At 46.1% G+C, this 25130-nt stretch overlaps 1 protein-coding gene across 1 annotated transcript in view; it reads left to right on the forward strand.

The window, feature by feature from the left end:
* LOC138286965 (zinc finger protein 729-like) overlaps positions 1-25130 on the forward strand; it is a 303471-nt gene that overhangs the window by 85979 nt on the left and 192362 nt on the right. The window contains exon 3 of the mRNA XM_069227333.1: positions 10226-10628. Within this exon, the coding sequence (XP_069083434.1) occupies positions 10226-10628 (403 nt within the window). The remainder of the gene's footprint in view (positions 1-10225; positions 10629-25130) is intronic.

Genomic DNA, 25130 nt, shown 5'->3' on the forward strand with positions numbered 1-25130 from the left:
GTCAGGTTGAGGCAAAAAAATCGCCTCAACTCGATTTGCGCCATTTTTTTCGACGCCCAGACGCCATTTAAATGACTCCTGTCTTAGTAAAGACAGGAGTCATGCCCCCTTGCCCAATGGCCATGCCCAGGGGACTTATGTCCCCTGGGCATGGTCATTGGGCATAGTGGCATGTAGGGGGGCACAAATAAGGCCCCCCTATGCCACCAAAAAAAATTAAAAATATAAAAGATTATACTTACCTGAACTTACCTGAATGTCCCTGGGGTGGGTCCCTCCATCCTTGGGTGTCCTCCTGGGGTGGGCAGGGGTGGCAGGGGGGGTCCCTGGGGGCAGGGGAGGGCACCTGTGGGCTCATTTTGAGCCCTCAGGCCCCTTAACGCCTACCCTGACCCAGGCGTTAAATAGTGGCGCAAATGCGGGGTTTTTTGACCCGCCAACTCCCGGGCGTGATTTTTGCCCGGGAGTATAAATACGACGCATTTGCGTCGCCGTCATTTTTTTAGACGGGAACGCCTTCCTTGCATCTCATTAACGCAAGGAAGGCGTTCACGCAAAAAAATGACGCTATTTGCCCATACTTTGGCGCTAGACGCGTCTAACGCCAAAGTATAAATATGGCGTTAGTTTTGCGCCGAATTTGCGTAAAAAAAAACGACGCTAATTCGGCGCAAACGGAGTATAAATACGGGCCTTAATATGTTTCTGAAAGCTTGATGAGTTGGGGGAAATCGATTCCTGCGGAGTAAGGAATTCCTGCTCCTAGGAGCTAGAATGCAGACCTCCTGACTATCTGTTATACATTTCTGCAACTTTGGCAATGGAAAATAAATCTGGATTGAGAAAAAAAGGAACACAAATGATATTTAGTCTTGACACAAATGATATTCAGGTTTGTGTTTACAACAAAAAGGAACCCTCAATTTACAAATTGCACCAGGGAATGCAAGAACTTAGAAAGTATATGCTGCCTTGTGAACAAACAGTGAAAATTTGGGATGCAGTTTAGACTTCCTCAGACCACAAATAAGATAGATCACAGCATTCTGAATCATCTGAAATGTGTTTTTGTGTTGCTACAGCTCCTGTGTACATAGTGTTCTTATAATCAAGTCTTATGTAGATGAAGGAGTTCTCCAATAAAATATTAATCTGAGAAACAAGAAAAAGAAGCATCTTGAATAACCAAATATGGTAGAATCAAATGCATTACAATGAGGTATTTTTCACAAAGTCCCAACCCCAGTAATTTCTTCCTGTGGCCGACCACCATCACAGCCACCCAGCCAGTGAGGGGCAGCAACGAGATTGCTCTTCAGCGCACCCCTATTTATACATAACGCACAACAGAGGTCTTTGCCAGGATAAAACTCATTTTACTTTCATGTTAACAGGAACCATTTCTTAACTACACGTTATAGTTCAGAATATATGGTTTGTATGGCCATTTGTGGCATAATACATGTTAAACCTGACATGTTATACATCTCTATTAATGATACACAACTAAACATCTAAAGACCGCCCATGTATGGACATCCCAGAGCCTTTAAAACAACACACTGCAGAGGCATGTACCAGGATCAAACTCACTTCACTTTCACATTAACAGGAACCACTTCTAAATTATACACTGTATACTTTGGAATATGTGGTTCTTACGACCATTACTGGTATAATTAATTTGAAATCTGACACTTTATAAATCTCTACCAGTGATACACACCCAGGCATATTGTCAGCCTGTTTATGGAAATTCAAGAGCCTTTCAAGCAAGTATTGTAGTAGATCTGGCTACTGAATAAAAACATCTTTTGGCCCATTGATGGTTTACACCACTCAATAAGCCGCCATACATGGATTCTGTCACTCATCTTTGCATTCATGCATCCATCAGTTAATCTATTTACTTACTCATTTTTGCATTCTCTCTCTGACCCGCATAAAAAAACCACAAACTAATAACTTGTACAAGATAAATTGAAAGAATACAAGTAGAAAAAAAGAAAGCATGCTGCTGTCCAAACACGCTGGGCATATGCTTACAACAACTGAACTAAACATTGCAGTTGGTGTTCACCTTGCAAGGGTATTGTGAATTGTCTACATTGCTTTAAAGTTCCAGTATGGTTGACACATTTAGAACCAGTGTGTTGGCCTTTTGTGAATGGTAAAACAATGATACACTGTGGACAACAGCTTTCCAGAAAGGGCTTCTAATTCAGAGGAAGTGGCCGCGTGGGTTGCGGCACAAGGTAGATTAAATAAGTGCCAAGCAGGCCACCTGTTAGCATCACCTGGAGGCTGCTGTATCTTCTTAAGAACCAATAAAACGTAACATGATGAACAAAGAAACGAAAGAGGAACGATAAAAGGAGAACATTCCTGACACTAAAGCCCACTCATTTTCAGGTGGATGTACACATCATCAGAAAATGCTGTCATTTACTGGGCAAGAGAGACAATGGTTGATGTGCACTGAAGCATTACCACACTGCAGTACATTGTTATGGATAGAACCAGAGTGTCAAGGTATGCAAAACAGAACAATGGCAGAACAGAACAAAGGTCCTCTATGTAACTATATGGATATATATTTATATATATATGAATATATGTATTATTTAATGACTTTTTTTATTACAATGTCCTGTTAAACAGCTAAGAAGAGCTTCTAGCAAGAATTATTGCAGTGCAAATATTCCACCTCTGGAAATGTTAACCAGCGCCAAAATTATTTCCTACCAAAGTAATTTGTGACATTTAATGGAACAAAATACTTATGTGTAGACTTTAACACAGAGACATAACAATACACCCTTAAATGTCTCTATCTGTAGCTTAAACACAGAAACGTAACAATCCACCCGTAAATGCCCTTTGACTTTACCATATACTTTCTCAATAAATCCTTCAGGCCTCGTGCCTTTATTATAACATTTCATATTATACAGCTCAGGCCTACAGCTGTGATCCTTGACTTGCCACCATAACCACTCAGTCTTGCTTTACCACAGGCCCAAGAGCTCAAACACAAAATAATACACTAAGACCTACATTTGATGATGGAAGGGGAGGGTACTAGGATTTCCCTCCTCCCATCTCTGCCACTGCCAGAGAAAAAACAAACACCATAACTTAAATAGTTATCTAAGACACTTTAGCAGCATTAGTGTTGTGTGTGTTCTCCTGAAAGTTCAGCCTCAGGCAATCAGAGAAACAAGGTAATCACAGCTGTGTGGATGGTGAATCACTTTTTTTTGTGGAAGGATACAACATCAGTGCTTTGGTGCAGTAGTGAAGGTAGTAGAGTCTTTACAGATGCTAACAATAAAGCACAGAGTAAATCCAAATTGAGCAGGGCGTGGGTGCCAACAGTATATGCATAGCACTGAAAGACGCACATCGGATCAGGAGTGAAAATGTCTGTGATCGGCCGTCAAGGCAGTGATAGGAGCAATTAATTGCCGCCCCAGTGATGCCTGTCGAGGCACGGCAGAGGGCCAATGTGGCATGTTAAATAGTTGGGAAAGTACTAGAGAGCATACTGTGCAGATGTATTTTAACACCACGTTTTTTGTGTGTAAAATGTACACATTTTTAATAAGCATGTTTACAGTTTGAGCCAAACAGAAGTAAATCAGTTTGCGAATAATCATTTGATTTTGGGCTAGTTATCTGGAATGGGGTAAAAGGTCTTTAGTCTGCAGGGTCAGAAACTACGATTCTAGATGACATATTAATTTCGTAGCATACCATCAAGAACTTTATCCTAATGTGTTGTCTTACCTTATTCTAATATAATATGCGTTGCCTTTACACAGGCTCAAAATCAGGGTTGTTTGTATTGTAAATTGTTGATGTACATATTTTTCCATGTTGATATGTGTATTTGGTCTCGGTGATTCATTGTAAATAAATTGGAAAGGTGTAATATTAGAACAGCAAAATAAAAGCAAATTCAGTTGCACTAGTAAGTATCTTGTATTCGAATAGTGAGTAGCATCACTATCACTACTGTAGAGTCAGCTTCAGGTACTTTTGATTGATCCCTTCCCTTTGCTTTTCATGTTTCGCCCAGGTTCATACTGGGTTATTCACCGCCCTTCCTTGCTTTGTTTGGGTCTGATCACAAATTCATGAAGCTGGACACACTGAGTACAAGACTTCTATTCAGCAAAGGGCAGGATCGTTAATGGAAGTCACTGACCCACACACTGTGTGATAACCAGGCCCAGGACAAGGCTTCTCTGCAGAAGAGTGAGCGATCATGAGTGGAAGCCACTGACTCCCACACTGTGTGATATAACCAGGCCTAGGGCAAGGCTTCTCTTCAGGAGAGTGAGCGGTCATTAATGGAAGCCACTGACTCCCACACACTGGCCCGTATTTATACTCCGTTTGCGCCGAATTAGTGTCGTTTTTTTCGACGCAAATTCGGCGCAAAACTAACGCCATATTTATACTTTGGCGTTAGACGCGTCTAGCGCCAAAGTATGGGCAAATAGCGTCATTTTTTTGCGTGAACGCCTTCCTTGTGTTAATGAGATGCAAGGAAGGCGTTCCCGTCTAAAAAAATGACGGCGACGCAAATGCGTCGTATTTATACTCCTGGGCAAAAATCACGCCCGGGAGTGGTCGGGTCAAAAAACCCCGCATTTGCGCCACTTTTTAACGCCTGGGTCAGGGTAGGCGTTAAGGGGCCTGTGGGCTCAAAATGAGCCCACAGGTGCCCTCCCCTGCCCCCAGGGACCCCCCCTGCCACCCTTGCCCACCCCAGGAGGACACCCAAGGATGGAGGGACCCCCCCCAGGGACATTCAGGTAAGTTCAGGTAAGTATAATTTTTTATATTTTTAATTTTTTTTGGTGGCATAGGGGGGCCTTATTTGTGCCCCCCTACATGCCACTATGCCCAATGACCATGCCCAGGGGACATAAGTCCCCTGGGCATGGCCATTGGGCAAGGGGGCATGACTCCTGTCTTTACTAAGACAGGAGTCATTTAAATGGCGTCTGGGCGTCGGAAAAAATGGCGCAAATCGGGTTGAGGCGATTTTTTTGCCTCAACCTGACTTGCCCCATTTTAAGACGCCCTAACGCCATTTTCCCCCCACGCCGGCGCTGCCTGGTCTACGTGTTTTTTTTTCCACGCACACCAGGCAGCGCCGGTCTGCTAGCGCCGGCTAACGCCATTCCATAAATACAGCGCCCGCATGGCGCTTCAGAATGGCGTTAGACGGCGCTAAATTTTTTGACGCTAAACTGCGTTAGCGCAGTTTAGCGTCAAAAAGTATAAATATGGGCCACTGTGTGATAACCAGGCCTAGTGCAAGGTTTTTCTCCATAAGAGTGAGGGGTCATTAATAGAAACCACTGACTCCCGCACTGTGTGAAAACCAGGCCTAGGGCTAGGCTTCTCTTCAGGAGAGTGAGGGGTCACTAATGGAAGTTAACGACCCCCTACACACTGTGTGATAACCAGGCATAGGACAAGGCTTCTCTTCAGAAGCGTGCGGGATCATTATTGGAAGTTACTGACCCACACACTAGTTGATAACCAGGCCTAGGGAAAGGCTTCTCTTCAGAAGAGTGAGGGATCATTAATGGGAGCTCTTGACCCCCACACTGTGTGATAACCAGGTCTAGGACAAGATTTCTTTTCTCCGGCAAAGATCATATCCAGAATGTTGCTCTACCTATTTTCCTGAACAAACTGAGCATTTTAACCTTTTTTTCGTTATGTGGGAGGCTGTTCCTCAAAGCCCCTAAAAGAACATAAGGCCAGATGTGTCAACATTAGTAACTGCTTTTTCCAAATTATGGTTAATACTGAATCTCAATTTGGAAATCACAACTACTAATGTATGAAACCTTTAAGTTTAAAATAGTGAAATCAATCTACCTCATAATATTAATGAGATAGGTCACAATTTGAGACCCATTAGGAATCAACACCGTCAGAGGGATGGGGGTGTCACGCCTCCCAACCCCAGGCTTCTGATCTAGTGGGGGTGCGATGTTTCTGAGTAAATCTCAGTACTCCGGCTTTTGGTGAATCTCCTTGTAACGTATGTAAGAGTGCAGGATATGGTTTGGTTTATATATCTAAGCCCCCTCTGCACTTGCTGCACTGCATGATGGACAAGACATTGTTTGCATATATATATTACCTACTGGCATCGCCAGTAGCAGTTATAGTTAGGAAAATATTTTTTTGTTTTGCCAATACCTTTAGCGCCTTTTGACCCATCTTCATAAAATTTTTAAAACTAGTACAACAGTCAGTTCAGCTGCTGTGTTGAAAGTTTTGTGGTGATTTGTCAAGCGGGACTGAGAAAAAAGTGGGTTCCCAAATGCTTTTTCCCATGCATGGATTTTTAGACCTGACTGTAGCCCGAACCTCTGGACAGAACTATACCAAGTTTGCCATAAAGGTAGCTCTTGGTCTAGAAACCGCCATTTTTGTGATTTGTGGCAAACCTGTTCACTAGTTTTTTGATATATTAAGGGAAAAAGAAATATAGATATCTAGGGACCCAGATCCTACCGTCTCTGTGCTGATAGCTGATTGGCTGCCAACGCTTCAACCAGGAAGTGTTTGCAGCAATTTTGGGACTTGGACTCAGCCAAGTCTAAAAAAACTAGCGACAAGGAGGCAGGGTAGGAATACCCTGAGCCCCTAGGCCTGGTGCTCAGGTCCCCCATGGTCCCCACTTGGGCCAAAAAACGTTTTTTTAAATTGTCAGGGTGAAATTCACAGATGATCTGCAAATCTTGATGAAAATTGCAAAAAAAACACAAGCGCAGCTTCCTGCACTTGTTTAAACGTAAGTCCCAAGGTAGGCCAGGTCCCAGGGGCATGCAGCTTATAACAAAATGAAGAGGGGCCACACGGGTTGCCCTCTTCATGGCTTCTAAGAGCCCTGGCAAATACCACCACCCCAGGGTTTTAATACTAAATAGGAAGGGGGCTGTGTGGACCTCCTGCTTAAAGCTCTAAAGAGCAGTGGGGAGCGCCACCTCCCTGGGGCCAGAATTAGAAAGTAAAGGGCATTGAGGGGTCACGTGGCCCCAATCCCTGGACATTTTTGGCCTCAGGTACCACCACCTCCCTGGGGCTGCCCTTAAAGAACAAAAGGGGGGGCGGGCGCGAGGCCCCCTTCAGGAACCACTAATGGCCCTGGAGGCTGCCACCCACAGGGCTGACTTCCTGTATCCAGAGGTGTCCACCCTCAGGAGGTAGCAGTTTGTTGTTGCTTGGCGGGAGCTATGAGATTTCCCGTCAAGCGAGAGCAACTTGTATTCCCCCTCCAAGCGGCAGGAGGAGGAAGAAAACTGCTCACGTTTGCTGGGAATGGACTTAACATCTGTTTTCCTGCTCACTGTCAAGATGATAAGTTCACTCCCAGTGAGCCGCTGTCAAGCAGGGAAACAGATGAAAGGATTGCCCCCGCATGCAGGGAGCAGCATATTCAGCTGCTTCCTGTTTGCGGAAGCAATTCTGGCTCCCACTGGCGGCAGAGAGCAGACAGAGACCGCTGGGACCTTGAGGCTTCCCCTGCAGTTCCTAAATATTCAAAATCATTGTTCTCCCTTTTAACCAGTGCAGTATGCAAAATAACTTAGAAGTCTGTCCGTCTGGCCCTGCCACATATACTTTAGTGGTATGCAGCTTCTTCATGCCTTTTTTCAGGATGATGGACAGCTTACCAAAAGACCCCCTCAGCATGTGTTCCACTGATTTTGGAAATGCATTCTCAGTGCAAAGGCCCCACGAGCACTTGTACACCAAACAAAGGAGCACCTACTACATATAAATAAGTGAGTATCTTTGCTGAAGATTCAACTCTTTGTAGTCTTGTCATCTTCTCTACATGAGGATTCATTTAATTGCAGATTTCTGTATGAAGGCAAACATCAATTAGGGGGGTGATTACTGAGTAATAGGCGCTCTACTCTAAATCTGTACAGTTGAACCTCAATATAATGCACAGTTCAAAAGACTGGGGTCACACCCTCTATATCCCCCAAAACGACAACATGACGTTATCTAAATTACAAATTTACACAATTGCACACGTGAATAGTAACAGAACAAATCTAATTTCTTAGAGTATTCGAAATATATTATATTTATACAGAGTATTAACAAACATAAATTAAAATAGTGTGGTTAACTCTCAAAACAAATTCCTCTTTGTACAGAGTATTTCCCGGAATTAGAAAGTATCCCCGGAAATGGGGATAGTATTTGGTGTAGTCCATTTTCTCTTTCTACCACAAAGAGAAACGCTAAAATAGTCGGAGGTTACAGAGCCTCGGCTTTGATAAACTGCAGCGTACTCGCTTGTGTGAACGAAACCAGCCGGTAAGCATGTAATTATGGGAAACTGTTACATTTAGAGCTTCTTATCGTGAGGATGATTCGATGTCAGGATTAAAGAATCCTGAATACTATATTTTACAGGGTCACATAGAATACTAAAATAACATTTGGAGGTTAGTGGAGGATACAGACGTATTGGGTGAGTGGAACACACGTTTATACTACAATCAGAATAGTTTAAGATAGTCTTTGGGATGGTATCAAATATTTGCGATATTTTACTTGTGTTTCAGCAGGATATAACAATAAGAATGGGCATTTATAGACAATACTATGGAGCGTATTTAGCGATCAAGTATATGTTGGAGGTATGATTAGCTTGATTACAGATTACATATTTTGGATTTGTTTGGTTAGTGTCTTTTGTAAACACATTAGGAGCACGGTGGTTTGCACAGGGGATGTGCATGTTTATTAGTAGGAACCAGTCACGTATATCACTTGTAATAGTCTGATTTGGAATTCCGGATTGTCAGTTTCGATTTGTCACAATTATTGATAATAGGTTTTATGGGTTCCCACTACCAAGTATCTCACTATGTCATAACACAACAAATGTGTAAATGTTGTTAATACGTAATATTTATACTATGTAACACCATTTATGGAAATGTTATTATAGGAGGTCCTGATGAAATCCAGGGGTACTCCCCGGATGAAACACGTGCTGACGAAGAGGCTGGACTGAATTGGTAACTTTGGGATCAATCACATAGGATATGCATATTGGATTTGTGGATATTACTTTCGGACTGTGGATGAGAATATAGAATGAACATTGAATTGTGGAACAATTGGACTGAATCTATTGGAACCTATATTTTAGTAGGAATTTGATTGAAGAGTGAACCACACGATGTAATTTATGTTTGTTAATACTCTGTATAAAGAGGAATTTGTTTTGAGAGTGAACCACACTATTTTAATTTATGTTTGTTAATACTCTGTATAAATATAATATACGTAGGATATGCATATTGGATTTGTGGATATTACTTTCGGACTGTGGAGGAGAATATAGACTGAACATTGAATTGTGGAACAATTGGACTGAATCTATTGGAACCTATATTTTAGGAGGAATTTGATTAAGAGTGAACCACATTCTGTATGGAGGCAGTCAAGGAATAATCACATTGCTAAAATTACAGACACACAAGGTCTCTAGAGACATTAGCTCAGGGTCCTGTATGCAGCTGCAGTGTGGAATATACACTATACATTTACCCAACGAGGTAGCAATTACTAATTAGCCAGTAGAAAGTACTGCAGTTGGGTAGACATTTTGCGCAAAGCTGTGGCCTCTTCTTGGATGAATAAGAGGAAAGGCTCCACATGTAGCAGGAGGCACACAATCTGGTAGCCCAGCACCAACGACAAATAACATTACAAAGACGCAGGAGAAGAGGAAGGATACAAACCCCAAAACTGCTTGTTGTTCCTAACGTACTTTGCACTGTCATTCAGGCTTCTCTGACCAACATCTTTAAATATTGAATGCTCATCAGTGGTGTAATTCTTAATTGGTTCACTTTCTACTTGACAAATCAACTGCTGCTGTTCAGAGTCCTTTAGGGTTTCACAATGCCCCTTGCTCATTGCAGAGAAATTAAACCTCAACACGTCCTAGGGTTCCTGGGCAGGGTTGGCCACAGGGTCTGGATGCAGACCAGGCCCTGCAGCCAACCTTTGCCGCACACAGGGGAAGGCTGTGCATATCGCAGGTTTGGATGCCTACGGGTGGTTGACCGCAGGCCAGGACCTGTCGCCAAACCCTGTTGTGCACCGCCAAAGGCTGTGTGTGTGTGGGTTGAAGAACACCTCTGCCACCTTGTAGATGCTGGTCAACCAGGTCCTGGCTGGGTGAAGGACTTCAGTGCCATCTATTTGGACAACATTGCTGTCTTAAGCTCTAGCTGGGAGGATCACTTGATCAACCTCCAGGAAGTGCTGAGGGCCCTGCAGAGTGCAAGCCTCACTATCAAGGCCAGTAAGTGCCAGATAGGGCAGGGGTCTGTGGTGTACATGGGACACCTGGTAGAGAGCGGCCAGGTGGCGCCCCTACAAGCTAAAATTGATAGCATTCTGGCTTGGGTACCCTCCAAGATCCAGACAGAGATGAGAGCCTTTCTAGGTATCACTGGATACTACAGGAAATCCGTCAAGTGGTATAGCATTTGTGCCCCTTTGAAAGAGCTGACTTCCAGGAAGCAGCCTTATCAGGTGATCTGGACTGAAGCGTACTAGACTGCTGTTGACAAACTGAAGGAGGCCACGTGCACTGTACCCATGCTCAAGGCTCCTGACTTTTCCAAGGAATTTGTGGTGCAGATAGATAGGTGTGGGAGGTGTACTTTCACAGTTAAACAAAGGGAGCCTAGGCCAACCTGTAGCCTTCATCAGTAGGAGATTACTTGCCCAGGAACAGAGGTGGAGCACAATGGAAAGGGAGGCTTTTGCTGTGGTCTGGGCACTAAAAAGGCTAAGATCCTACTTGTTTGGGACTCACTTTCGGGTTCAGACAGACTACAGGCCCCCCAGATGGAAGATGCAGATGAGCGGTGGAAATCCCTGTTGAGGTGGTCCATCTCCCTACAGAGAATGGACTTTACAGTGGAACACCGCCCTGGAACAGAACACTCCAACGCTGATGGTCTGTCAAGGTTCTTCTGCCTTAGTAATGAGAACTCCCAAGAGGTTGGGTAGTTCTCCTGACCTTCAGCTGGGGGGAGGAGGCACGTGTTAGACCTTTCTGCTCTTGGTGTGGTTTCCCCCAGTACTTTTTGCTTCTGAGCTTCTGTTTTTGATCATATGCTGAATTTCGCTTTTGCTTGCTGTAGGACTCTGGGCACTTTACCACTGCTGACCAGTGCTAAAGTGCAAGTGCTCTCTGTCTAAGTTGGATTGGTGATTGATTTTTCCATGATTGATATACTTGATTTGCTAGTAAGTCCCTAGTAAAATGCACTGTGTGTGTCCAGGGCCTAAAAATCAAATCCTACTAGTGGGCCTGCAGCACTGATTGTGCCACCCACATAAGTAGCCCCAGGAACATGTCTCAGGCCTGCCACTGCAGCGTCTATGTGTGCAGTTTTGAACTGCCAGTTCATCCTGGCAAAGTGTACCCACTTGCCAGACTCAAACCTTCCCTTTTTCTACATGTAAGTCAACCCTAGGATAGGCCCAAAGCAACCTGATGGGCAGGGTACAGTGTATGTCAAATGTAGGAAATGTACTGCTGTGTTTTACATGTCCTAATAGTGAAATAATGCTGGATCAGTTTTTCACTATTTCAAGACCTATCTCTCCCATAGGGTAACAGGGGTATTGCCTTAAAATATCTTTTGCATGTAATTCCCCATTGGGAGCAGATAGAGATATGGAGTTTGTGGTCTCAGAACTCACAACTTAAAAATACATAATTTGGTGAAGTTGTTTTTTAAATTGTAAGTTTGAAAACGGCACTTTTAGAAAGTGGGCATTTTCTTGCTTAACCATTCTCTTGCCTCTGCCTGGCTGCTGAACCCACATCTGGGTCAGAGTGATAGATGGACTGTTTGTGAATTCACTATAGACAGTCACTCAAAAGGAGCTAAGGTATGTCCTGCATATGCTGATGGGTCTTCCTGGGCTAGAGATGACACCTGCACCTGAATAGGGCTGTGCCTACCTCACACAAACCAGTCTCCAACCCCCTAGAGTGTGTCTGGGGCCAGGATAGGGAGAGGCTGGGTCTTGTGCACTACAAAGACTTTCCTGTGATGTTTGCCTACTTCAAAAGCAGAAATGGGTGTAAGTACCGGACTGCTGACCCCACAATTTCACAACACTTCTGGACGGAAGACATTCTGACAGGGAGAAGAGGTGGATGCTAGAGGAGGACCTTCCACTCTGCCTGTTGCTTTGCTGTGCTGGCCTGCTGCTGCTACGTCTGCCCTGGGAGTGAAAGGACTGGACTTTGCTTTCCCTATCCTGCTCCCCAAGGTTCTACAAGGGCTTGAACTGAGCTTTCCTTCTGTTGTGAAGTCTCAGGGACATCAAAGACCTCATCTGCCAGTGCCTGGTCTCTTTTGCTGAGAGTCCTGACTTGTCAATTGGTGCCAAATCCAGTTTTTGGGCCCTTGGAAGTGGAAGCTGGTGATCTGAAGTAAAATCCATGTACTGAGGCCGTTGCAGCAGAAAAATTGACACAGCCCCTGCACCGCTGTTGCCAGACCAATGCAGCGTCTGTCTCCCGGCTGTGAAATCAATGCATTGCCTTCTTCAGCGCAGATCTATCATTGCCGTGCGCCTGGATTTTCCACACATCATGCCTGGGCGTCATTTTCTTCATCAACACTGCACCACAGTAAGGAGTCAATGCATTGCCAGGCCGGCAGGAAAAGAATACACGCATCGCCAGACCAGCAGGAGAAAAGAATCAATGCATAGCCAGCACAGTGGGAAAAGAATCCAAGCATCACTCATCGGGTGGGAAAAGAATTGACGCATTACCAACACAATGGGAAAATAATCCACGCATCGCCCGTCCAGCGGGTAAATAATCAGCGCATCACTTGCTTTTCCGACATATCACCTCCTTTGCGGCTCGCATCATCTTTGTTTTTGATGCATTCAAGGTACTGTGGGTTATAAGGATGATATCTCTACTTATGTGTGCTGGATTTTTGTTGTTTTGGTCTTGTTTAACTTAGATAAATATTAGGTATTTTTCTAAACTGGTGTGGAGTCCTTTTGTGGGTTTTCACTGTGTGTGTGTGGGGGGGGTGTATAAATACTTAACACATTGCATCTGACATAAGCTTATCTCAGGTATGTGACTCCCTTACCCTGACTGTAGTGAAGATCCTTCCTTGGACATGGTGTAAACTGACTGCCAACTAAAGACCCCATTTCTAACAATTGACAGTAGGAATGAATGAGGAAAGGAAGGAAACCAAACCAAACGTCTTCATGAGCAGTGGATAATCAACTTTGCCATGATTTGTACAGAAGAAAAGAAGAAAGGATAAACACTGATGACGGCTGATTTTTATATTTTTTTTAATCAGTTAAAAACACTGAAAAACTCACTAAACTTCACAGCAAATACAAGCCCGTCTGTGCCCGGCTGGACCTAACACTGAGATCGCTGGATCTCCCTTCTCCCAACATGACCCTACCGCAGTTGCACTACACCACACTACACGAGCACACATTGCTTACTACCTCTGCACCAACACCTATCTCTCTCATACCCACACTCACCAGCCACAAATTGCACAGCACTCCACACTCATGCTTCTCAACACCCTCTCTCTCAACAAACATGACATGGAGATTTGGGACCTGATGTACAACCAAGCACCAGATCTGCTGTTCCTCACAGAGACCAGGCTGACCCGACAGCATCACCCCAGCCATGCCCCCTGGATACAAGATCACCTTGCGAGACAGACAACACAAGCCGGGATCGGTATCCCCATCATCTTCGAGGGTGCCACCAGTTGCATCACCTCCTCAGGCACAACCCCCGGCAACATGTAGCACGTGTCCTTCAGAGTCCACATTTCAGTCAAGTTCATGCTGAGCGGTAATCTCATTTACAGACTGTAGGAAGCTGGCCTGGTGTGGTGGGTACCTAAGGTATTTAACCTTATACCAGGTCCAGGTATCCCGTATTAGTGTAGTGTAGGCAGTGTCTAGAAGTCTAGAAGCTTTCTAGATGTAGTTGTGACATACAAAGCTCATACTATACCACTGTAGTCACACAGCACATACACACATGAAAGAATACATGATGCACGAGGATGCACAACCAGGGAAATGTTGCAGAAGCTGGAAGGAGCCGGAGAAACAATGTTGCAGGTGAAGTCTTCGTCTTTGTTGCAGATTGCCGGGTCCTGTAGAGTCCAGATGCAGTTTCTTTGGTCAGAAGTTGAAGTAAGGGATGCAGAGGATTCCTGCTTGAATCTTGCAAACCGAATCTGAGGAACCACCCAAAAGAGAGACCCGAAATAGCCTTGAAAAGGGGATTGGTCACCTAGCTGGGTGACCACACATCAGGCGGGGGCTCTGACGTCACCTCCCTGGCCTGGCCACTCAGATGTTCCCAGAGTTCCCTGCCAACCTTGGATTCAAGATGGCAGAATCCAGGGGCCCTCTGGAGGAGCTTTGGGTACCACCCCTGGGGTGGCGATGAACAAGGGAGTGGACAATCCCCTTTCCATTGTCAAGTTTTGCGCCAGAGCAGGGACTGGAGGTCCCTTAACCAGTGTACACTGGTTTGTGCATGGAGGCTACGCTTCGCAAGCCATGTAACCTATTTCCAAAGAGAGAGGGTGCAACACCCCTCTCCCAAAGGAAATCCTTTGTTCTGCCTTCCTGGGCTTGAGCTGCTCAAGCAATAGGAATGCAGAAAACCTGTCTGTGAGGTGGCAGCAGCTTGGGCTGCTTCGAAAACCTCAGAAGGCTGTAGTAGTAATACTGGGGGTCCTCTAAGGAGGCCCCATAGTGCATGAAATCATGCAACCAATACTTACAAAAGTATTGGGGTATGATTCCAACATGTTTGATACCAAACATACCTAGTTTCAGAGTTACCATTATGTAGCTGGACATGGGTAGTGACCCATGTCCAGTACACACGTAAAATGGTTCCCCACACTCACAAAGTCCAGTAAAGAGGATCTGGAGTTTGTGGGGGCCCCTCTGTTAGTGCAGGGGTGCCCTCACAAACAGGTACCTGCACCCTGCCCTCTGGGATGAGACGGCCTACCATAGGGGTGACTTTTAGTGCCCTGGTGTAGTGACCTATAGTGAAATCGGGTGCCTGCACCTGGTTCACGCAGTCTGCAATGGCAGCCCTGCAGAACCCTTTGCATGGGCACCCTATGGGTGACAGAATAACTGCTGCAGCCCATTGGGGTCCCCTGGAACCCTAATGCACTGGGGACCTAGGTACCATATACTAGGGGCTTACACAGGGCACCAGTATGCCAATTTGTGGGATGAAATACAGAGTTTTGGGCAAGAGAGCATAATCACTGGGGTCATGGTTAGCAGGATACCAGTGAACACAGTCAAACACACTAACATCAGGCAGAAAAGGGGGTAACCATGCCAAGAAAGAGGGTACTTTCCTACACAATAACCCCCAAACGTGTGGCAAGAAGATCAACCTTGCGCAGTTGAGTCATCCTTGGCTACATGGAAATATCTGGAAAGTCCATCTGCATTGGAGTGGTTACTTCCAGATCTATGGTCCACTGTAATGTCCATTCCCTGTAGGGAAGTGGATCACCTCAACAATTTGGGGTTTTCTTCTTTCATCTGCTTGGGCCATAATAGAGGTATATGGTCTGCCTAAACAATGAAGTTAGTACCAAAGAGGTATGGTCTCAACTCCTTCAAGGCCCAGACCTCAGTAAAGGCCTCCCTCTCTATGGCTGACAAATGCTTTTTTTCTGAGGTTCAACCATCTGCTAATAAAAGCTACTGGTTGATCATGGCCCCCTGTATTGAGTTGTGAGAGAACTGCCCCAACCCCTACCTCTGTAGCATCAGTCTGAACTTCTTGGAGTAGTTTGGGCTAGAACAGGTGCAGAGCACATGGCCTGTTTGAGTTCCTCAAAACCTTTTTGACAGCTGGCTGTCCATAATCATTCTTAGGCATTTTCTAGGAGGTGAGGTCATTAAGAGGGACAACAATGGAGCCATAGTTCTTAATGAACTTCCTGTAATACCCAGTGAGACCTAGGAAGGCTGAGACCTGGGTTTACGTGGTAGGGGGAATCTAATCCAAACTGGTTTGGATCTTCGCCTGTAGTGGCTGAATCTGTTCCCCACCTACTAGGTGTCCCAGATAAGCCACCTTCCACTGCCCTATCTGGCACTTTGAAGCCTTGATAGTAAGGCCTGCTTTCTGCAGAGCCTCTAAAACCTTCCAGAGGTGGACCAGGTGGTCATCCAGGTGGAGACTGCTATATCATCTAGATATGCTGCGCTAAAGGCTTCTAGACCTTGGAGGACTGTATTCACCAACCTCTGAAAAGTGTCAGGAGCATTCTTCAGACCAAAGGGCATTACTGTAAATTGGTAGTGCCCTCCAATGGTTAAAAATGCAGTCTTTGGTTTAGCATCTTCTGACAACTTAATCTGCCAATAGCCTGCAGTAAGGTCAAAAGTGCTAAGATACTTGGCAGACACCAGTGTATCTATGAGCTCATCTGTCCTGGGGATTGGATTAGCATCTGTTTTGGTTACTATATTGAGCCCTCAATAGTCAACACAAAACCTCATCTCTCTTTTTCCATTCTGAGAGTGTGGGTTTGGGACCACCACCACTGGGCTTGCCCAGGAGGTATCTCAGTGCTCAATGACTCCCAGGCCAAGCATTTTTTGCACCTCTGCTTTGATGCAATCCCTTACATGATCAGGTGACCTGTAGAATTTACTCTTGGCAGGCAGACTGTCCCTTGTATCAATGGTGTGTTCACACCATGTGGTTTGACCAGGTGTAAGGGAAAACAGTTTTGAGAACTGTCCCAGGAGATTTCTGCAGTCTTCCTTTTGTGACTGAGAAAGGCAATCTGCTAAGACTACCCCCTCAACTGAACCATCAGCTGCAGAATTTGAAAAGAGATCAGGGAGAGGGTTACTCTCTTCCTCCTGTCCCTCATTAGTGGCCAGGAGAAGGGTTAAGTCAGCCCTGTCATATTAGCACTTTAGGCGGTCCACATGAAGTACTCTGAGAGGACTTCTTGGAGTGCCAAGGTCTACGAAATAAGTGACCTCACACTTTTTCCAGTATTATGTGTGTTCCACTCCACCTGTCTTGGAGTGCTCTTGGTACACATTCAGGGCAGCCTTCTGGTCAGGCCATTGCTTCTGCAATTCTTGGCTTGCCTGAAGGTTTTTACTGGCCTTCTTCATGTACTCAGGCTTCCTTGATCTGAGGCCAAGTACTCAATCCACTATATCTTGTTTAGGGGGCTTTAGGGGTTGTTCCTAACCCTCCTTCACAAGTGCAATTGGAACCAAAGAGGAGTTCAAAGGGGCTGTAGCCCACTCCTTTTTGGGGTACCTCCCTATAGGCAAAGAGGAGGCATGGTAACAGGAAATCCCATCTTCTCATCAGTTTTTCAAAGAGTTCCATTATCATTCCTTTGAGTGTTTTAATAAAACGTTCAACCAACCCATTTTTTGGGTATGGTAAAGTGTGGTGAATTTATATGTTACACTACACTCTTTCCACATTGCTTTTAAGTATGCAGACATGAAGTTGCAACCTCTGTCTGACACAACCTCTTTTGGGAAACCCAACCTGGAAAAGATTCCCAGGAGGGCTTTTGCCACTGCAGGAGCTGTAGTAGTCCTAAGAGGTATGGCTTCTGGATACCTGGTGGCATGGTCTACCACCACCAGAATAAACCTGTTTCCAGTAGGTATGGGAGGGTCAAGGGGGCCAACAATGTCAACCCCTACCCTTTCAAAGGGTACCCCAACCACTCGCAGTGGGATTAAGGGGGCCTTTGGGGCACCACCTGTCTTTCCACTGGCTTGTCAGGTGACACAGAAGTGACAAAACTCCATTGTATCTTCAAACATGTGAGGCCAGTGAAAATGAAGGACCAGTCTGTCCCATGTTTTACTTTGCCCAGATGTCTAGCAAGGGGAATGTCATGGGCTAAGGTCAGCAAAGATTATCTGTATTGCAGAGGGATGATCAATCTTCTGGTGGCACCAGACTTGGGTTCCCTTGGCTCTGAATACATGAGGTTGTTCTCCCAGTACACCCTTCAGTGCCACTGACATACCCTGCATCTTCTTTGACAGCTTGCTGTCTCAAACCCTCAAGTGTGGGGCAGGTTTGTTGAGCCATACCAAACCCCTCCCTAGCAGCCCCCTGCATCTAAGAGTTCAGCTGTATCAACTTAAAGCTCTTTAGGTATAGGTTCTGTCCAAGGAGTTGATTCCTCCTCCTCAAAGGAGGAATCTACAATGGAGGGAGGGATAGGAGATAATTTCTTACCCTTCCTAGCCCTGTTTTGGGGAAGTTCTTGGTCCATAGTTTCAGGATCCAAGTTTCCCTGTTCTCTCTGCTGTTTGGCCTGAGACCTTGTTAAAGCAAAGATATGCCCAGGAATGCTAAGCAATCTCCAAGTCGTTCCCTAGTAGACACTCTAGAGGTAGGTCTGTGGACACTACAACCTTTTTAGGACCAGTAAACCCCCCTCCCAGTTGAGATCAACAAAAGCCATGGGGTGGCTCACAGTATTGTTGTGGGAGTCAGTCATTTGGTACTGGTGACCAAGTAGGTGTTGCTCAGGTGCCACCAGTTTTTCAGTCACCATGGTGACTCCGGCACCTGTGTCCCTGTGTGGCTCAACCTAAACACCATTTATTAGGGGTTGTTGCCTGTACTTATCCATATTAAGGGGAAAAGCAACAAGGGTGGCAAAGTCAGTGCCACCTTCGGAGACTAAAACAGCCTCAGAGGTTTCCCTAACTAAACCAGCCCTCACTTCACATCCCAGAGTTAGCCCTGCTACACCCTTGAATTGACTGTTGCTACTATAAGTTTTCCCACCACCACTGCTATTGCTAGGGGCTCTAGTTGTAGCAGTGGGGGTAGTGGTGGTGGGAGGGTTGGTGCTTTTCTTAGGGCAAGAGTTGTCTCCTGCCCTATGGCCTTTGTTTCTATAAATATAGTACCAAGGCTGTTTTTTCTGCTTGTGATGAGAAGAGGATTTAGACCCACCCCCAGAAGAGTTCTGTGGGCCTGATGAAGACTCTTTACTTTTATCTTTTTCCCCAGCTTTGTCACTAGACTTACCACCCTTCTTCTTGTCCTTGTCACCCCCTGTATAAGCTTTTCTGCTCACCCTTGTTCTGACCCATTTGTCTGCCTTCTTTCCCAATTCTTGGGGAGAGGTCAGATCTGAGTCTACCAAGTACTGGTGCAACACGTCAGACACAAAATTATTCAAAATATGTTCTCTCAGTAACAGATTATACAATCCGTTATAGTTAGACACTTTGCTGCCATGTAACTAGCCTTCTAAATCTGTAACAGAACAGTCCACAAAGTCAACCAAATCATGTGAGGCCTCTTTTCTGGTCTCCCTGATCTTGATTCTATATTGCTCAGTGGTGAGACCAAAACCATCTAAGAGTGCTGTTTTGAGTATGTTGTAGTTGTCTACATCTTCCTCTCTGACAGTGAGAAGTCTATCCTTTCCCTTCTCATAGAAAGACAACCAGAGAATAGCAGCCTGCTGCCTTTGAGGGACCCTCAGAACTTTACAGGCCCTCTCAAGTGCAGCTAACCACTTGTAAATGTAATCACCCGATTTATATGGGGAAATAATTTTGTGCAAGTTTCTGGAATCCAAGGAGTCCTCCCTTACTCTGTAATCCCTGAAACTTGAGCTGCTGCCACCATGGGGTGCTAACCCGAACCCCTACCTCTCCCTCTCCACTGCCAAGGCCATCCTATCTAGGGCTAACTGTTGCTGCTGTAGCCTCAGCCTGGCCTCCTCCAGTCTCAGGTTCCTGAGCTTTCTATCTATAGAATCATTCTCTGAAATTGTGAAGTGTGACCCCTCAAACATTGAAGTGACATGAGAGTGGGCAGAAGTGCATCTTTCCCTATTCTTAGTGACCCTAGCTACCTGTCCCCTGGGTGTACAGGGAGCCCTCCCTGTGTGACTTCCCCTGCCACTACCAGCTACACTAGTTGTTCTGCTAGGAATCTCAAGATCCTTTGAAGAACCCTCCACTGGGCCTAGAATATCATTCTCTAACTCAGTGGGGTTATAGTCCTCTTCTTCTTCCTCCTGGCTAACAGCATGATCTTGGTCATCCTGAAGGAGGAGGCTCAAGAGCAGACCCTTGTTAGGGTTCTTCCCCATGTGTCCTCTCTGAACACAGCCCCTTCAATTACTTGAAGGTCAGGCCCTTATAAGGGGAGTCCATGACCTCAGATCTAGGCCCAGCTGTAGACATGGTGTGTGTTAGGTTGGTGTATGGTGTACTAGACACTCAGAAAGAAGTTTAGAGAAAGGGCTATGCCTATACCCTAGCTTGCCTAAACTTTAGAGACTTTGGGCCAGATGTACGAAGCTGTACGAAGCTTTTTGTATGGCGCAAACAGCGAATTTCGCTGTTTGTGCCCTGCAAAAAGCACATTGCGATGCTCATTCCCATTTTGCGAGTCGGTAACCTGTTTACCGACTCGCAAAATGGGAATGCGACTCGCAAATAGGAAGGGGTGTTCCCCTTCCTATTTGCGATTCGCATCGCGATGCAGAATTGCTTTGTGACCGCGAACGCGGTCGCAAAGCAATGCGCAGTCACCACCAGTGCCACACTGGTGGTAACCCATTCGCAAAAGGGAAGGGGTCCCTGCAAACATTTTTTCAGAGCAGGCAGTGGTCCTATGGACCACTGCCTGCACTAAAAAAATTAAACAAAAACGTTTTATTTTTTCGTTTGTGTTGCAACTCATTTTCCTTTAAGGAAAACGGGCTGCAATAAAAAAAAAAACTGCTTTATTAACAAGCAGTCACAGACATGGTGGTTTGCTGTCTCCAGCAGTCCACCATCCCTGTGAGTGCTGCAAATCGCAAGGGGGTGGCAAATTGCGACCCACCTCATTAATATTAATGAGGTGGGTCTTTGCAACCGACTTGCGATTCGCAGATGCATCAGGGTTTGCGACTTGCAAATTGCGAGTCGCTCAGACTCGCAATTTGCGAGTCGCAAACTCGGAAGTTGCTACATCTGGGCCTAGATTCCTGCACTAGGTACTATGTACGTTCTCTGCGTATGGAGTAGTCTTTCCTGTGGAAAGCACCAGGTGACAGAGTGAGAAGGCAATTGAACGTATTTATCCCACCACTGCCACCAATGTAGGAGGCTGGCCTGGTGTGTAGTGAATACCTATGGTACTTACACCTTATACCAGGTCCAGTTATCCCTTATTAGTGTAGTGAGGGCTAATGTCTAGAAGCCAGGCTCCCTAGAGGTAGCTGTGGATGAGCAGCCAAGGCTTACCTAGGAGACATGCAAAGCTCATGCGATACGATACCACTGTAGTCACACAGTACTCACACACATGAAACACTCAGTGTTACAATATAAAAGTACTTTATTTTGGTGACACAAATATCAAAAAATTCCATAGAGACTATACTCCCTTAGGAGGTAATACACAAATTATATACACTAGTATACAGAAATAGGCATAAAAACAGTTCGAAAACAGTGCAATTAGTGAAAGTCACAACAGTTAGAATTGGGCCTGGGGGAGCACAAATCATATACTAAGGAGTGGAATGCGAAAGGCGGTCCCCTACATAAGCAAGTGTAGTGTGTAGAGGGGAGTTGAGAGTACTATGAACACCCAAAGGTAAGTACCACAACCCACCCCAGCAACCAGGAAAACAGGAGTAAATCACAGTAAGTTTCCTAGAACACACACAGAGAAGAAAAGAAGAACTATGCAAAACCCAGAAGATACTGCAAGACACCAACAGTGAATTCCTGGACAAGAAGACCTGTGGAAGAAGGGGACTAAGTCCAAGAAGCACATAGGAGTCCAGGAAGAGCAGGAGCCCCTGCTAACCCGGATGAAGGTGCAAAAGGTGAGCCACCGGTAAAGAAGAAAAGTCAGCACTGCACCCAAGAAGACGAAGTCGGGTTCCTGGAGGTTGCAAGTTATACCTCACACTGGATGGAGGATTGCAGTTCAGTTTGCGTTGTCGGAGTCCGCTAACAAGCCTTGGCAAATGCCAAGCTTGCGGTTAGCGGAAAATGGCGCTGCTGGGGACCAGGAAGGACCAAGTGGACTCTACCCAGGAGAAGGTGTAGGAGGGGGCCATCAGCAACTCAGAGACCCCACAGAAGACCAGGCAGCACACACGAGTCCCACAGGGAGGGGACAAGAAAGTTGCAAAAGAGGCTCATGCAGCACTATGACAAAGGCTCCCATGCCACTGGAGAACCACTCAGGAAGCTGTGCCTCGCAGGATAGAGTGCTGGGGGCCATAGCTTCAAGATGCATAAAGATGTTGGAGGAAGGATACCAACAAGCCTTGGCAGCTACAAATGACGCAGTGCACAGGGGCATTGTCTTGCGTGGGGAGGTAAGGCCTTACCTCCACCAGAGTTGGAAAGCTGTAAGAGAGGACCGTCTGGACCACTGCAGTCTACCACCCATGATATAGCTCAGCAGGAGAGGTGATCCACGGTCAGTTGGTGCCTGCGGAAGCTGGGAGTGACTCCTTCACCCCAAGGGAGATTCCTTCCTTCTTCTGATGGAGGCTGAAGATGGGCTATCCTCAGAGGATGCACGACTGGTGAAATATTGCAGTTGCTGGAAGGAGCCGGAGTTACAATGTTGCAGAAGGCGTCTTGCTTCTTTGTTGCAGCTTGTGGGGTCCTGAAGAGTCCAGATGTAGTTTCTTTGGTGAGAGGTCGAAGTGGAGGATGCAGAGGGTTCCTGCTGGAGTCTTGCAATCCAAATCTGAGAAACCACCCAAAGGAGAGACCCTAAATAGCCCTGAAAGGAGGATTGGTCACCTAGCTGAGTGACCACCTATCAGGAGGGGGCTCTGACATCACCTGCTGCCACTGGCCACTCAGTTGCCCCCAGACTTCCCTGCCAACCTTGATTCTAAGATGGCAAAACCCAGGGACCTTCTGGAGGAGCTCTGAGCACCACCCCTGGGGTGGTGATGGACAGGGGAGTGGTCACTCCCCTTTCCTTTGTCCAGTTTCGGGCCAGAGCAGGGACTGGGGGTCCCTGAACCGGTGTAGACTGGTTTATGCAAGGAGGGCACCAAATGTGCCCTTCAAAGCATTTCCAGTGGCTTGGGGAGGCTACCCCTCCCAAGCCTGTAATACCTATGTCCAAATGGGGGGAGGGTGTAACACACCTCTCCCAAAGGAAATCCTTTATTCTGCCTTCCTGGGCTCGTGCTTCTCAAGCAACAGGAGGGCAGAGACCTGTCTGGGAGGTGACAGCAGCTTGGGCTGCCTGGAAACCCTCAGAAGGCTGAAATGGCAATACTGGGGGTCCTCTAAGGAGCCTTCAGACTCCATGGAATCATACAACCAATGCTTGCAAAAACCTTTGGGTATGCTTCCAACATGTTAGATACCAAACATGCGTTTGGTCAGAGTTACCATTATGTAGCTGGACATAGGTAGTGACCTATGTCCAGTACACGCGCAAAATGGCATCCCTGCACTCATGAAGTCTGGGAAGATGGGCCTGGAGTTCATGGGGGCACTTCTGCTAGTGCAGGGGTGCTCTCACACACAGGTACTTTGCACCCTGCCCTCTGAGGTAGAAGACCTGCCATAGGGGTAACTTATAAGTGACGTGGTGTAATGAAAAATGGCAGTGAAAGGGTATTTGCACCTTTTCACACAGGCTGCAATGGCAGTCCTGCAGAAGCCTTTTCATGGGCTCCTTTTGGGTGGCAAAATATATGCTGCAGCCCATAGGAATCCCCTGGAACCCAAAAGCCTTGGGTACCTAGGTATGATATGCTAAGGACTTATAAGGGAGCACAAGTGTGCCAATTGGGTGTAAAATACAGAATTTTGGGAGGGAGAGCATAATCACTGGGGTCTTGGTTAGCAAGATCCCAGTGAACACAGGCAGAAAAAGGGGGTACCCATGCCAAGAAAGAGGGTACTTTCCTATAAGAATCACCCTCAGTTAACCCCCGCTCACCCACTTGGTAGCTTGGCACGATCAGGCCGGCTTAACTTCAGAAGCAATGTCTAAAGTATTTGTACCAACACACACAGTAACTCAGTGAAAACACTACAAAATGGCACAACACAGGTAATATTTATCTAAACAAAACAAGACCAAAATGACAAAAATCCAACATACATAAGTCAAGATATGAATTTTAAAAAGAGTAACAGTTTTAATCCTTAGAAAACAGTGAGAACGCTGTCATAGCAGAAAAGTACCTGGGTAGTAACGCCGCACTGGTGAGTCGGAGAAAGCTAGCGATGCGTTGATTTCTCACTCGCAATCGGGACTGAGCGCCGTTCCTCCTCCGGTCGGGTCAGCATGCATCGTTTCTTCTCTCCCGCAAAAGAGTGATGCGTTGATCCTGGACGGGCACCTCGAGTCCAGGCAGGCTTTGCGTTGATTTTTCACACCCAGCGATGTTGCGTTGAAATCCGGTTGCACGGTGTCAAGAAACCACACTGCATAGGGGCTTATGTCACTAACAGCAGCCGCTGTGGGTGTTGCATGTCATTTCTCCAGCCCCGTTGGGTCAATCTCCCAGCCGCGATGCAGGTAGAAAGTCGATTTTAGCTGCGAGGCCGGTGGCACATCATTTATCAGCCGCAAGGCGGGTGGTGCGTCAAAAGTTTCCCTGCACTGCAGTTTTTGAGTGGATTCCTGTCCCTTTCCACCAGCTTCACCTTTTAAGGGCACAGAGACAGGTTAGGGAACCACTTGGCAGGTAGGATTCTCAGCAGAAAGCCCGGGTACTGGCAGAGGGAAGTCTTTGTTGTCCCTGAGACTTCAACAACAGGAGGCAAGCTCAGTACAAGCCCTTGGAGATTCTTCACCAGTGGGAAGTCACACAAAAGTCAGTCTTTGTCCTCTCCCAGGCAGAAGCAGCTACTGCAGGCCAACCCAGCAAAACACAGTCAGAGGCAATGGGGCAGTGCTCCTCCTCCAGCTTCTCCAGCTTCTCCAGCTCTTCTCCCGGGCAGAGGTT

Source organism: Pleurodeles waltl, chromosome 4_1, assembly GCF_031143425.1.
Source record: "Pleurodeles waltl isolate 20211129_DDA chromosome 4_1, aPleWal1.hap1.20221129, whole genome shotgun sequence".
NCBI classification, from domain to species: domain Eukaryota; kingdom Metazoa; phylum Chordata; class Amphibia; order Caudata; family Salamandridae; genus Pleurodeles; species Pleurodeles waltl.